Raw genomic sequence first — 16619 nt, forward strand, 5'->3', positions numbered from 1 at the left:
CATTTCTCCAAAGAAGACATATAAATGGCCAAAAGACACATGAAAAGATGCTCTCAACATCACCCGGCATCAGGGAAATACAAATCAAAACTATAATGAGATACCACCTCACACCAGTCAGAATGGCTAAAATTAACAAGTCAGGAAACAACAAATGTTGGTGAGGATGCAGGAAAAGGGGAACCCTCTTAACAGCGCTGAATACAAGCTGGTGCAGCCACTCTGGCAAACAGTATAGAATGTCCTCAAAAAGTTAAAAATAGAGCTACCCTATGATCCAGCAATTGCACTACTAGGTATTTACCCAAAAGATACAAACATAGTGATCGGAGGGGATACCTGCACCCCAATGTTTATAGCAGCAATGTCCACAATAGCCAAACTATGGAAAGAGCCCAGATAGCCATCAATAGATGAATGGATAAAGAAGATGTGGTGTGTATACACACACACACACACACACACACACACACACACACACACACACACACACACACACAATGGAATATTACTCAGCCATCAAAAAGATGAAATTTTACCATTTACAACGACACGGATGGAACTAGAGGGTATTATGCTAAGCGAAATAGGTCAATCAGAGAAAGACAATCATGATTTCACTCATATGTGGAATTTAAGAAACAAAACAGAGGATCATAGGAGAAGGGAGGGAAAAATAAAACAAGATGAAACCAGAGAGGGAGACAAACCATAAGAGACTCTTAACTATAGGAACCAAACAGGGTTGTCGGAGGGGGGCGGGGGGGAAGGCGTAACTGGGGGATGGGCATTAAGGAGGGCACATGATGTAATGAGCCCTGGGTGTTATATATGACTGATGAATCACTGAACTCTACCTCTGAAACTAATAATACACTATATGTTAATTAATTGAATTTAAATAAAATTTAAAGATAAAAAAACAAAATGGGTTATTTTATCTAATGTTCTGGTTTTCAGTAAAGAAAGAGTTAATGTTTCAAACTAAAGAAATATTATTCTAGAGTAGAAAATTAATGGAAAGCAGTGATCATTGTAAGCCAGTACTGGTTCAGTAAAGTTTGGTAAATGTGAATTAGATAATGCTATAATTAAATGAAGTCATATCCAGTTAAATGATGATAGGCCAAAAGAGCCAATTAATGGATTAGTGTCAAACTTCAGGGAATACTTTGAAGGTGTGTCATAGAACTCTGCCCAGAATTAACCTTCTTAATTATATTTATTAATGAGATGAAGATATTAGAAAGCATGCATAATTGTGGATTGAATTAAGAGGATTGTTGAATGTTGGGGGAAATGAAAGGATTCAAAAATAACTTAGAAGATTGAATAGCAGGCCAAGTTTTTTCAGGATTGAATTCAATAGAAAAATATGAAAAATTGGGTGTGTATACATTCCCCAAATTAACAGATCCTCATTAAAGGATTTAAACAACTCATTCCAATTATAGAGCATTGAAAGAGTCCTTTATTGCTATTTTTTATCACCACCTCCCCAGTGGATAATTTGTGCACCTGTGCCATTCTTGGACATGATAGTAGGCCTTATTTGAACACTCTGATTTTTTCAAAGTAAACACTTCAAGCCCCATGGTACACTCAGCTAAAAGCATGGAGCGGGTACCAGAGGCAAGAGGCCGGGATAGGTAATGTTCACCTCATGGCAGATTTCCCACCCACTCCTAAGAACAACTTGCATTATAACCGCAGCAACTTAATTTACATGATTGGAGCTGGGATTACTTCAGTGTTGGCATCAGACTATTAAACAGCCAGGGAATGGTATGGCTTAATGGCGTATGTGTAAAAGACTAAAAAGTTTCAGATAGCTGTAAACTCAGTTGTGTAATGGGATCAAAAGAAAAGTTTAGTCTCTCAAGGCTTCAACACTGACAACAGATCTCTCCCCTAAATCTAGATGTGCATATCAAATTTCCTATCCATATTTCATTATCTAGTAGATACCTCAGACTTAACATGCTGAAAATCCAGTTTCTGATTCCCCCACATAGACCTCCAAACTTACTCCTCCTATAATCTTCTACATGTTCATAAATCATAACTTGATCATTCTAGTTGTTCAGGCCAAAAAAACTGTTGCCCTTCACTTCTCACATCCATACCTTAAGAAAATATCTAGCATCCTACCATTTCTCACCTCCTCTACCATTAAGCCCTACTTTGATTGTCCCCTCTTGCCTCAATTATTGCCATAACCTTCCAAGTAGTCGCTCTTATAATCTCTCTCCTGCAGTCTATTTTCACACACCAGCCAGACTAAATCTTTTAGAATAAGTCAAATCATGACTCCTCTACTCAAGCCTCCAGAGGCTTCCCATCTCACATAGAGGAAAAGGCAAAACCCTTATCATGGTTCTACCTGGTCCACCAACTCTTATCTCTTTTACTTCATCTCACTTCCCTCCAACTACACTGGCCTCCTCGCCATTCTTCAAACACAACAAGGACATTGTCACCTTAGGATTTTTTTTTTACCTGGAATGCTTTTCCCCCAGGTATCAGTGTGCTTCACTTCCTCCTTCATTAAGGACTCTACTTAAATATCAACTCAGAGAAACCTTTCCTTACCACTCTGTATCTAGTAGTATCTCCCAGAATTGAATAAAATCGAAGAGTCCAGAAATAAACCTTCATTTTTGTGTTCAATTGAATTTTGACAAGGGTACCAAGAAAATTCAATGGGGAAAGAATAGTCTTTTCAACAAATGGTGCTCTGACAACTGGATATCCACATGAAAATGAATGCAGTTGGACCCCTATTTCACAACATATATAAAAGCTAACTCAAAATGGATCAAAGACCCAAATGTAAGAGCTAAAAATTATAAAGCTTTTAAAAGAAAGCATGGGGATAAATCTTCCATTATCTTGAATTACATTTCTTAGAGATGATACCAAAAGCACAAGTAACAAAAGAAAAAGATCATCAAAATTGAAAACTTGTCTGTCAAAGGACACCGTAAAGAAAGTGAAGAGACAAACCACAAAGTGGGAGAAAATTTTTGCTAATTATCTGTCCAATAAGGGACTTATATCTAGAATATATAAAGAGCTCTTACAACTCAACAATAACAAGACAACTCAACTTTTAAAAGGGCAAGGATCCGAAAAGGCTTTTTGAAAGAAGGTAAACAAATGGGCAAAAAAGTACATGGAAAGATGCTCAACATCATTAACCATCAGGGAAATGAAAAATCAAAACCACAAGGAGATATCACTTCACAACCACTAGGATGACTATCATGAAAAAGACAAATATAACAAGTGTTGGTAAGGATTGGAGAAAATGGAACCCTGATACACTTCTGGTGGGAATTTAAAATAGTGTGGTTGTTCTGGAAAACTGTGGTAGTTCCTCAAAAGGCTAAACAAAGGGTTATCATACAACCCAGCATTTCCAGTCCTCGTTATATACACAAAAGAAAAGAAAGCTATGTCCACACAAAAACTTGTACGTGAATATTCATAGCAGCATTATTTGTAATAGAAAGTGAAAACCCAAATGTCCATCAACAAATGAATGGATAAACAATATTGTATAGCTATACAATGATATATTATTTGGCAGTTAAAAGGAATGAAGTACTGTTACGTGCTACAACATGGATGAACCCTGAAAACATTATGCTAAGTGAAAGAAGCCACTCACAAAGGACCACATATTGTATGATTCCATTTAAATGAATGGTCTAAAATAGACAAATCCAAAGAGAAAGTAGATTAGAGGTTGCCAGAGGCTGAGGGGAGGGAGGAATGGGGTGTGATTTCCTTTTTTATGGAGTGATGAAAATATTCTAAAATTGGCTGTGGTAATGGTTGTACAACTCTGAATATACTAAAAGCCATTGTATTCTTTAAGTGGGTGAATTGTATGGTATTTGAGTTATAGCTCAATAAAGCTGCTAAAATAACAAGTAGTACCTCCCACTATTCCTCTGTATTCCTTTTCCCAGTTTTCTTCATAGCACTTAACCATCATATAATATACTCTGTTTCACCTATCTTGCTAATGTCTATTCCCCCTGCTAGAATATAAATTCCAAGAGGGCATGATCTTTATTTTCTTATTGTACACCCCCAATCCCTAGAACTACATGCCACACACATAGTAGGTAGTCAGTAAATACTGCTGACTGACAGAGTGAATGGAATTTAAAGCTTGCAATTCTTTTTCATACCTTCTTATCCATGTAGTAAAACAATAAACTATAAAATTTCTTCACTAGGCTGAGTTAGTACTGCCTCTTACAACAGGGGCACATAGGTAGATAGGCTTTCTTATGGCTGTTCCAACCAGGTACGGTTGAATCATGGTGGTATATAGGAAAGGAAATTACCTAGACTTTATCCTGTTCTCTTAACTATTCATTTAACAGCTAACTTAGGAGTAAGACACTTAAGTTCAGTGTTGTGGGGGTTGTTATAAAGAAGTATTATATCATCCTTGCACTGAAGTTTGATGCATTTAAGTGGCAAGACGTATTGTTAGAAATTTAGTTAAGTATTCTATGCGTTTGTTATTGAGAGCCAGGTATTGACATACTGCCAACCCATTTCTTTAGTCTCATCCTAAAGTAAGCCCAAGTTATGATAGTATTTACAAACTGGTTTACAATAATAATACTTTACATTTGCATTATGCTCTACAAATTCATAAATATTTTCATGTAAATTATCTTATCCTCACAAAAATACCTGTGATGGTTGTAGCATTCTCATTTTACATCTGATGAGACTGAGGACTGAGGAGGTTGAGATTTACTCAAGATCATACATCAACTAAGTGGTAAACCCAGAACTTCACATTTAATGACTTCCCAGTGTTCTGTTTTCTCTGACAGCTAGCTTCCCACTGCTTATATTGGTTAATTGGAAAACACATTTGTGTCTATTGTGTTATTTTCTCTCAGGAATTAAATAGCATTTTAAAAAAAAGGACTTAAATAGCATAAGTATTCTCTCCATTTTTCTGATGAATAAACTGGGGCTTAGAAGGGTTGTAACTTCTCCATGGTCATTCATTTAATAAGTAGTAGGGCCAGGTAGTACTTAAAGTTGGCAATCTTTCCATTATATACCACTCTCAAAAAACTTATTCTCTCCTTTCAGATAGTATGAATTTTTTAATTTGTCTCTGTTTTTTAATGTTGGTTGCTGCAAAGAAGCTAAGAGCCAAGTTTTATGCCTAACTACATTAATTCTATCACCCTTTACTACCGGCATGTCTGCTTTTTCCCTTTAACCAAAGTTTCCCTTTTGGGTCCTAGCTTAATGAATTTTTTTTTTTTTTTACTTTTTTCAGCTGCCTCAAATCCTTTTTTGGAAAGAGATGAGGTATGATTATATTGAAAAATATATGTAGGGCTTCTCCAGAAAAGAGTAAAGACAATTTCCCTATTTATTCTGATCTTATTATCTTCTTACAATCAGTTTACCTTTTTGGACATCAGCTCCTCTCAGGTGGAACATATTTAGATTGATGATAGCTTAATTTCTAGATTGGTTCACAGATTATGGAATATGCCAATCTGATGAGAAAGAGACTCCACTTCCAGTCCCTTTATGCTTGATGGAGGGTAGCAATTTTATCAAGAGGAAGGTTTTCTCTGTTCTTATTATGTACTCTGGCCTAGATGGCACAGTATCATCAGAGCTGATTTGTTTGATTTGCTACTATTTGATTCCAGGTTAGAATTTAGAAAGCAGAGGTGTGATATAAACAGAGTTTTGAACAAAATAATCCAATGACCGTATGCAGCAGATATCCAATATGGGGAAGGTACTGGAAACTGTTAAACTTGCTATAGTTCAGGAAGGAAGGTGTAAACCTAGTGCTGAAGATAGCGATGCCAAAGAAAAATCAATGTTATGAAATTATACTTGTCATTACTTGGTGACCAGTTGGATATAGGGCCCATGGGAGAGTGAGCTTTCAGAGCTTCAAATCTGTAGAACAGAAAGGGTGATGGATTCCATAATGGAAATAGGAATCACTAAAGAAACAAACTGGTTTATTGGGAAAATAAGGAATTTGGTATCAGACATATGAATTTAAGGTGATATTTGGATAAGTGAATAGTCAACATGTATGAGTTAAGTATGAGTCATCACATATAAGTGATGTTTGAAGCTTGGTAGAGTAATAAGACATCAAGGTGAACATAATGTTAATACTTTGGGAGCACTTGTCAGGTACTGTTCTAGGTACTGCATATGTGTTAACTCACAATAGTTCTTACAGCTAGCTAGATAATCCCAGAAGAGGAAACAGGCACAGAGAGGCTAAATGACTTCTCTAAGGTCACACAGTTAGTCAAGCAGCACACTAGTATTCAAACCTAGGCAGTCTGATTCCAGAGTCAGTTTTGTGGTTGTTTTTTTTTTTTTTTAAGATTTTATTTATTTATTTGACAGAGCAGCAGGCAGAGGGAGAGGGAGAAGCAGTCTCCCCACTGAGCAGGGAGCCCGATGTGGGACCCGATCCCAGGACCCTGGGATCATGACCTGAGCTGAAGGCAGACACAACCGACTGAGCCACTTAGGCGCCCGAAAAGTCAGTGTTTTTAACACCTACACTATACTATCTCTTGAGATCAAAGAGAAGTAGAGTATATAGAGAAAAACAGGGCCAAGTATTAAATTTTGGAACATCCGTCAAAGACACTAAAATAAACCACTAAAAATGACAGAATAAGATAAAAACTAGGATAACATTTGTAGTAGATCAAGTGCTATTAATGCTTCAAAGAAGTTACCTTCAGGGTACCTGGGTGGCTCAGTTGGTTAATCGACTGCCTTCGGCTCGGGTCGTGATCCTGGAGTCCCGGGATCGAGTCCCACATCGGGCTCCCTGCTGAGCGGGGAGTCTGCTTCTCCCTCTGAACCTCTTGCCTCTCATGCTATCTCTCATTCTCTCTCTCTCTCAAATAAATAAATAAAATCTTAAAAAAAAAAAAAAAGCGTCTGCCTTCGGCTCAGGTCATGATCCCAGGGTCCTGGGATTGAGCCCCACATCAGGCTCCCTGCTCCGTAGGAAGCCTGCTTCTCCCTCTCTACTCCCCCTGCTTCTGTTCCCTCTCTCGAAGTGTCTCTCTCTCTGTCAAGTAAATAAATAAATAAAATCTTTAAAAAACAAAACAAGTTACTTTCATAAATCACAGAATTTGAGGACTGTAAGTGACCTGTTTTCTCATTATACGAAAGATACCTATAGCCCAGAAGATTATGTAATTTGCCAAGGTCATAGAACTAATAGAATTAAGACCAAAATCCTACTTTCTTGACCCTCTTCCAGTTTTCGTTGCAATTTGCTGTTATCACAATAATCTAATATTTGTATGTATAAAATATATGCAAACATACATTTAAAAGTACACAAGCATGTGTCCATGCATTTTTCTAGCTGGGTTAGCATTTAGAGAGACATACCTAGTTTGTTATACAAAGAACGGCTTACTAAACCTATTTTGTGCCCTTTGCTTCCTATTTTTCTCTGCTTTTCTCACTAGACTTTGCTACAGGATTCTTAAAAAAATCATGTTGGAAGTTTATGTCAGTGGCCTCTAATTCTTAATTATTTTCATCATCAATAAGAAATATACAATGACTACATAATATTGTGTGGAAGGCATTTGATAGAGAGGTGTTTAAGACTATTCCTGCCCAGAGGACTTTCAGTAGATTGGTCACATTCATAAAAAGATGTATCTGAGTACTAGACACATGCTAAAGTCCTAATGTAGCATTAACAATAAAACAGTACAATCTAAAAACTGAAGTTTTTAGAAAGGTGGGACTTATGCTTGGCATTGAAGGAAAAGCAATACTAAGACAAAAGGGAGAGGACATTCCAGAAATGGGAAATAAAGATGTACAAGTGTTGAGGAAGAAATAGATAAATATGGAAGGAATAAGAAATTCTGATACTCTACTTTCTCACTTCAGGTAGCTCTGAACCTAGTTTTATATTGTTATGGAAATATTTATTGTTAGAATTAATATCTTTACATCTACTTTCAAAAAATTGTTACTTTATTACATGTTTGCTGAAAAATTTTTTGAAGGATTTAAGAAGTGGATTATAAAATAAATTCAATCCTAAAATATACTTTAAAAAATCAGCATAGCTAGCATTCTTTATGCCATTATTTGGGGGGAGTCCACGGGTACCCTGTTTTCTAAGTGGACTGGTCTCAATCTGGGGGTTTAAGGTTTTCATTTTTAATAACAAAAGCCTTCTTTCCAAGCGAAATTTTATACACAATCCCCTAAAAATTGGTCTTCCCATAGTCCATCCTGGGACCCCTGATATAGTCTATGAAAACTCAGAGCTCTTGAAACAAGTTGAAAATCACTGGTTTAGGCATTAATAAGGCACTGCCTAACTAACAAATTGCTACAATTCTCATTTACTTTGATCATTGATAACGGCAACTAAACATTTTTGCTTAGAATAACATTCTAACACTCTGCTTAGAAATTTTAGACCTCATGGGGTCAACATATGTAGGTGTATTTCCCTACTTTGACTTCTTAAATGACTGTCATTTGCCAGCTGCTTACTATGTGATAAGGATTTTATACATTTCTAACCCTCCTATGAGGCAGATAGTATCCCCATTTTAAATATGAAGAGATTGAGCCTCAGAAAAGCTAAGTAACTTGCCCACTATCCTACAGCTTAGTAAGTGGCAGAGCCACGTTAGGGAACTAAGGCTATCCTGACTCAAAAGGCGGTATTTTATCTAGCCCAACATGTAGCAATGAATCTTAAGTGTTTTATAATTAATTCCTCATCTAATTCTTGCAAAAACCCTCTAAAGGAGACTCTATTATTTTCTCCATATTACTGATAAGGTAACTGAGGAACAGAGAGGTTAAGTAACTTACCCATGTTCTTCACCTTTTCCCTTGACATAAGTGCAAACATGTTAAGATTAGCCTAACATACATAGTTAGAAAACTTAACAATGTTATTTCCAACCAAATATATTCCAAAGTTAAGAATTATGTGTTGTTTTGGACTAACTGTATTATCTATCCCAAACTTACAATATTCAGAACTGAAAAACCTGTAAGGTTGAAATATTTGAAATAACTTAAGTACTTTGTATTGTCTTAAGGATTCAAGCAGTGAATCACTTTATACACACACACACCCTATACTGTCTTATCTGGAGAGGTCTTTTTTTTTTTAACATCAGTAACTTAGGTTTTTAGATCTAGTTTTAGAGATAGGTGTGAGTCATATTTTTGTACTTAATTTTACCAAATTTTAAAATCTTATTAAAATTCTAAAAGAAAGCTTTCCACTGTAGGTTATGGCTATTGCTCCAACCCATTATATATGGCAACGGGAACGCTCTGTGCATCACAGTGGAGCTGTTAGAAACTACAACAGAGATGAAGTTCAACTGCCCAGGGGACCTAGTGCCACACCAGTAGATTGTTCACTCTGTGGTAAAAAAGGAAGATATGTTAGACTGGGATTGTCTTCATCATCTTCATCCAGTGATACAGTAGAGGTGATGGAGAAACATTCTCAGGAATCACACAACTCCTTCTCAATGGACATGGTAGTCGATCCTTCTCAAGCTTATAGCTATTCTCAAGGTATGATTTAGTAATATGTCAGAATTAGATTTATGCAAGTTATTAACAAATCCAAATTATTTATTGACCTGTGGTCAGTGCTTACAGGCAGGGGTACATAATAATTTTATATACTAGAACAATGAGTTAAATTAGTATTGAAAGTTTTCTCCTTTTCAGTTTTTGTCTTGTGTCAGTATCTGTTTTTGGGGTAGCTTATCTAAACTAAAAGATTTTTAGTGTGACTTATGTTAAATTGAAAACCTAATACACCCTGGGTCTCAAGTATTTTTAAAGTATTAAGTATTTGAAGACCCTGAATCATTTTCTTTGAAATGTTTCATTCAATAGAAGTTTCAAAAAGAAAATATATTTGTAATCTTTATCAGTGATTAACTACTGGTTTTCTTCTATACACTTTTTAAAATTGAGATATAATTGATATATAATACTGTATTAATTTTAGGTGTACAACATAATGATTTGATGTATTAGGAAATGATTACCACAGTAAGTCCATCACCACATAATTTAATTTTTTTTTTGTGATGGGAAGTTACAAGATATACTCTTAGTAACCTTCAAATATGCAATACAGTATTGTGAACTATAGGCACCATGTTGCTCTTTGCATCCAAGATTGATTTGTAACTGGAAGTTTGTATCTTTTGACCACCTTCACCCATTTTGCCCAATGTGCATCCCCACCTCTGGCAAACAACAATCTGTTCTCTGTATCTGTGAGTTCATTTTTTTGTTTTGTTTTTAGATTCCACGTATAAGTGAGATCACACAGTATTTTTCTTTTTCTGAAGTATTTCACTTAGCATAATGCCCTCAAGGTCATCCATGTTGTCACAGATGGCAGGACTTCCTTATTTTTTACAGCTGAATGATACTCCATTCCAATGATATTATATGGCTGAATGTTAGTCTACACACACACACCCCACATTTTCTTTATCCATTCATCAGCAGATGAACACTTAGGTTGTTCCAGGTTTTGACGATTGCTAAGTGCTACAACGAACAAGAGGGTGCAGATAACTTTTTGAGATACTGATTTTTCCCTTAGGATAGATACCCAGATATGGAATTGCTGGATCATATAGTTCTGTGGGTTTTTTTGAGGAACCTCTATACTGTTTTTCCGTATTGGCTGTAGCAATTTACATTACCACCAACATGTACATGGGTTCCCTTTTCTCTAAATCCTCACCAACACTTGTTATTTCTTATCTTTTTGATAATAGCCATTCTGATAAGCATGAAATATCTCATTGTGGTTTTGATTTGCATTTCCCTGATAATTGGTGCTGTTGAACACCTTTTTGTGTAACTGTTGGCTATTTATATGTCTTCTTTGAAAAAAATGTCTATTCATTTCCTCTGCCCATTTTTTAATTGGATTTTTTTTCTCGAGTTGTAGTTCCTTATATATTTTGGATATGAACCCCTTATCAGATATATGATTTGTAAATATTTTCTCCCATTCCATAGGTTGCCTTTTCATTTTGCTGATGGTTTTCTTTGCTGTACAGAAGCTTTTTAATTTGATGTAATCCTACTGTTTATTTTTGCTTTGTTACCTTTGCTTTTGGTGTCAAATCCAAAAAACCATTGGCAAGATGAATGTCCTCCCATTTTGTTCTAGTTTTATGGTTTCAGGTCTTACATTCAAGTCTTTAATCTGTCGTGAGTTGACTTTTTGTGCATAGTATAACACAGTGGTCTTCATTTCTTTTGCATGTGACTGTCCAGTTTTTACAATACCATTTATTGAAGAGACTATCTGTTTCCACTTCTTGGTTCTTTTGTCATTAATTAACCATATGTGTGAGTTTATTTCTGGGCTCTCTATACTGTTCCATTTCTCTATGGGTCAGTTTTATGCAAATACCATCCTGTTTTGATCATTATAGTTCTGTAACACTATATACTTTTCTATCTTCTATTTTTAAAAAATTAGAAGTATACTATATCTAGGCCTGCTTTCTTTCACTTTATCATAAAGCATTTCCCCATGTCATTAGTCTTAGGAAACCTGATTTTTAATCATGACATGGTATGAGTATCCTAATTTATTTGCACATTTCATTTTTGTTGGAATTTAAATGACTTTGAACAGTGGTACCTTAATTAGAAAATAAAAAAAATCATATGAACTTGAAATATTTAGTCAATCACACCATAATTCTCATTCAAATTATATTTATAAAGGTTATCACTCTACTAGCAGTGATCCTTTTTACTTCTTATAAAGCCCTTCTTCCAGATTTTCACCCATGTAAGATATAGGACTGACAGATTTCTTATGGTTCTTCTTAAATTCTATAATGAGACCTGTATTTCAGAATATCACATATTTATTTTTGCTGTATCCTTATGAGATTAACAGTGGCTACTGAAGTTTTATTAAAAGAGAAACTAAACTCTTAAGACTCTTTAGGGTAGGAACCACATCTCAGTCATTGTTCCATTCCCTGGCCTTAGTAATCACTAAACAAATTTGACTGACAGTTTAGTCTCTTCCCTTGCAACACCTCCAAGCATAATTTTTATTGGTTCACTTTTATCTGAAGGTAAGTAGGATCTACCATAGGCTAAATTATAAAATAAAAATTGCCTTTTAGCATCCTTGCCCTCTATCCCAGCAATTTTTACCTGCACTCTTTGATTCTTGTAAGATTTACTAGATGTTTAAAATGTTCCAGGCAATATGTTAAACATTTTACATTGATAATCTCACTTACTGTTCACAGCCAACCCTACGATAAATACTATTATCTCTACTTTGCAGATAAGGAGACTGAGGCTTAGAGAGGTTAAATCATTTGCCCAAAGTGGCGGAGCAACATTTGAACCCAGGTCTGTCTGACTCTAGACTACAGCCTGAATTCCTAACTATTACGCTCTACTGCCCACCTTGATGAAACCCTACCTTCGGTGGTGAAAATAAGCTGCCACAGAAGTCTTTTGGTAGACCACTAAGGACTGAGGAGGTGGTGAAAGTATTAAGAACCAAGTTCCTGATGAAAGATTGTATGGAGTGAATTGGGAGACAATTCTAGCCACAATTTGAACAGATATTTATAGAAAGCAGAACACAAGTAGTTATGGTTTACTCAGACTGGAGCCTGTAGATATCAAGAGTAGTAACACTGTATTTTAGGCTTTGATATCTCAACAGGACAGCACAGGGCACCCAGGGAGGAAGGGGCTCTGCCAGTCAGTTTGCTTTGAAAAAACGAGCATGACTTTGAGGGACTGTGGATGAGAAGTGGAGCACTTGACTTACGGGAGTTGTAAATGGAACTGTGCTTTCATCCCATCCCTGGTTTAGGATATACACAGATCCCGTACAGGAAGGAACAAGTATTTATTCATTCCTCTTTTATTCAGAGTATTAAATGTAAAACCTTTTGTTTCAGAATGACACAGGGTAGACAAAATAGAGAAAAACAACTGATCATACATACACTTGACCAGTAAACATATACATTCATTTTCCTTCGGTAGGCTTAATTGGAAGTGAGCTTATTGGGGGTGTGGGGACATTTAAGGGTAACACAATATTATCAGGAGCAGTGGTCAGTCTCTTACTGCCTCAGCAGCTGCTGATTGCCAGTAGTGACCTCTGCTAGCAAAATTTTCTTCCTTCAGTCCACATAAGGTGGTCGGAATCACCTAATGGCTTATGGTTGCAGAAAACTCAATTCATCATTCTACAAGAGACACAAAGAGCTGATACTGTACTCCAGACTTCTGTGCTAAAATAAAGCAGTAAATGCTTATCAATGCTTCTATCTTCAGACACAAGCAACTCCTTGCTTTTCAGGTAAAAACCTGTTTTTCTACCTTTAAAAATTTCTTCTCAAAACATGTTCAGAAAACAAGTTTTACATAAACATGCTTATGACATTCATTAGGAACAAAACAGTTGTTATTTTGACAAGGTTGGGAGATAAATGAGGCCTTTTTTTAAAAAAGATTTTATTTATTTATTTGACAGAGAGTGAGAGAGCACAAGCAGGGGGAACTGCAGAGAGAGAAGGGAGAAGCAGGCTTCCCGCTGAGTAGGGAGCCCTATGCGGGGCTCGATCCCAAGACCCTGGGATCACGACCCAAGCCAAAGGCATATGCTTAACTGACTAAGCCACCCAGGCGCCCCTAAATAAGGCATTCTTTACGAACTTATGTACCTCACAATCACCAATCTTGTACCAGGCATATTACAAAGATAGTCTCATTTAACACTGACCACCCTCCTCAAGAAATCTTTAAGTGGCATCATGACGTACATTTTAGTGACAAACTCAGAAAAGTCACAGTTGCAAGGTAAAACAACAGCAACAACAAAAACAGCAAGATAGGACCCAGTTCTATCTGAATATATAGCCTATTTTTATACTAAATGACACTTTCTCTTTACCTTATGCTGTTTTAAGCCTTATGACACCTAAATTAATCTGAAACATGAATATGCAGAGGACGCCTCAGATTTCAGAGTGAAGCCAAAGGAAAAAAGCAATATACCAAAGCTTATTCCTGGATCACATAGGCAGGCATGGAACACTGCAACTGTTATATAATCTAAAACCAAATAATTTTTCCTCAAAAAAAAAAAAATCCCTTTCTGAACTTATTTCAGTCACTACAACTGTTCTAGTCATGCAGATTTAAAATCCTAATACTTAAGGCATAATGAGGGCTTATAAATTAATGATGTAATAGGGCAATGCTAATTATATGATCAACATTTAGGAACACAAAGATCCCAGAATTAATTTTGTAGGGCGAGAGACCTGTTGAAGACTTTTTAGAGGAAGTAATATATGAGCTGAGCATTGACTAAGTCCTGCTTTGCCTAGCAAAGGAAGGGAGAGGGCTACTGGTAAACATAAAACTTTGGAAATACATAGCTTCATTCTCTCTATATCCAATGAATCATCTGGTTATTCCTTCACAATATTTTTTACATCTGCCCCTTTTCCTCACCTCATAGTTGTAGATTACTACCAATCAACTCATAAGGTATACTATGTGTCCTAATTTCTAATTCACTTGTTTTTTCCTTCCTTTAAATACTCATAGACACTGCTTACAGACTTTTAAAAAATACCTCCTTTTACATGACTGTAGAATCTTCAGGCGTCCCCACTGCCTCTGAAGTACGGAGTTCAAACTCCAATTCTCCCACAGTCCGTAAGCTATATTCCTAACTTTCTCCCTAGAACCAAGTCAACAGATAAAACAACATGATCAAGTATAGGCTTATAGCCATCAGCACACTTTTACTGACCATTTACTGAGTGGAAAAGGTAGGACCTCTAGAAGGTACTAGGAGGACAGTTGAGTCAGTCACAAATCTGGAGGAGTCTACAGTATGGTAGATGAAAGCCAGATGTGCATTTAGGAAGCTAATTTTAGAAGATTGCATGTGTCCCATAAGCAAGACTGTAAACATGCTTAATGTTCTAGTGGAGACATGGAGAAAGGGCTTAAGCTGAACTTTAACCATATAAATAAATGCTTATTTGCTTATGTAGTTTGGTTTTCAATTTAGCTTAATATTAGAATGGACACTGTTAAAGAAGTCTTGTTCAATTCAACATCTATTGAGCACAGTGTACTTTCTGAACAGAAACTAATTATTCTACATGAAATAGTAGAATGGGGCAACTGGGGGTGGCTCAGTAGGTTAAGTGTCTGACTTGATCTCAGCTCAGGTCTTGATCTCATGGTCATGAGTTCAGGCTTCACGTTGGGTTCCATGCCCAGCATGGAGCCTACTTTAAGAAAAAAAAAAAAAAGAAATAGGAGTAGAAGGTACAACTTCTCTTTGCTCTTAAGCCAGCCCCTTCTCCAAGTAGTACAATTAGAGCTTGCATTCAAAACAATCCATGAAGGACAGAATTTTATTACTGGTTAAATAGAAGGGCAGAAGAAAGGGAAGTATTTTTTTTTTTATTAGAGAGAGAGAGAGAGCACAAGCAGGGGAAGCATGAGAGGGAGAAGCAGACTCCCCACTGAGCAAGGAGCCCGATGTGGGGCTCAATCCCAGGACCCTGGGATCACGACCTGAGCCAAAGGCAGACACTTCACTTACTGAGCCACGCAGGCGCCCCAAAAGGAAGTATTTCTTGACAGAACTTAAAATGTACTTCAGAGCTTCTAGATATCTGGTAATGTTATGAAAACTATAAAGCCATTATTACTGTATGAGTGTTCAGATAGTTACCATTTAGAAATATGACACCAGAAGACTACTCTGCTTATGATTCAATCAGTTCCTAAAATGCAACCAGAGTGATTTTTTTTCAAAACACAGATCTGAACATGTTGCCCGTCACTTCACTAAATCCTTCAGTGAGACCCTATTCTTCTTAGCATGGACAAACTCCTTAAGAGATATACAAGATCCTGCCATGGCCTGACCCCTACCTATTTTTCCAGTCTCTTTCACTCAACCCCAGCATCGCTGCCCTTTTTGTTCTCATTTTCCCTGCTATAATTAACTTGTACTTACCATTCGGGTCTCAGCTCAATTGTCACTTGCACAGGTAATTACTTAAACCAGAGCAAAATCCCTATTATAGTATTCTGTACTTCTTTGTGGAGCATTTATAACAATTTTAATTTTATATTTGTGTGATTATTTAATATCTAGACTTTTTTTAGACTATAGTCTAAAAAAGCAGAGATTTTATGTTAAAATTTTTCACATAATGAAAAATATGTAAAATGTTATTTAGAGTATATGTATTTTTTTAAATAGCTCTAGCCTAAGGGATAAACCCAGGAATAGCAGCATTTATCTTCCCAGGCACTACCCTTTAAAACCTATAAAACATCTACATTTAAACAATAACCTAACCACTCTCTTTGTTTATCTGTAAAATATGGATAACCTTAAAAGATGAGCTACACATAATAAATGAAAAAACTTTATAAAGTTCTTAAAACAATGTAGGGCACCTGGTAAATGCTAAATAACTGATGCC

At 36.2% G+C, this 16619-nt stretch overlaps 1 protein-coding gene across 7 annotated transcripts in view; it reads left to right on the top strand.

The window, feature by feature from the left end:
• The window catches only part of SPDYA (speedy/RINGO cell cycle regulator family member A), a 33562-nt gene that overhangs the window by 16546 nt on the left and 397 nt on the right, over positions 1-16619 (top strand). For 5 of the 7 annotated variants that reach the window (XM_027622874.2, XM_027622872.2, XM_027622875.2 and 2 more), the window contains one exon: positions 9342-9636. In XM_027622874.2, coding sequence (XP_027478675.1) covers positions 9342-9636 — 295 coding nt within the window. Of the gene's footprint in view, positions 1-5326; positions 5359-9341; positions 9637-12415; positions 12774-16619 lie in introns of those variants that run through there. The other 2 variants (XM_027622878.2, XM_027622877.1) reach the window with 2 other exon arrangements.

Source organism: Zalophus californianus, chromosome 8 (genome assembly GCF_009762305.2).
Source record: "Zalophus californianus isolate mZalCal1 chromosome 8, mZalCal1.pri.v2, whole genome shotgun sequence".
Classification (NCBI taxonomy): Eukaryota; Metazoa; Chordata; class Mammalia; order Carnivora; family Otariidae; genus Zalophus; species Zalophus californianus.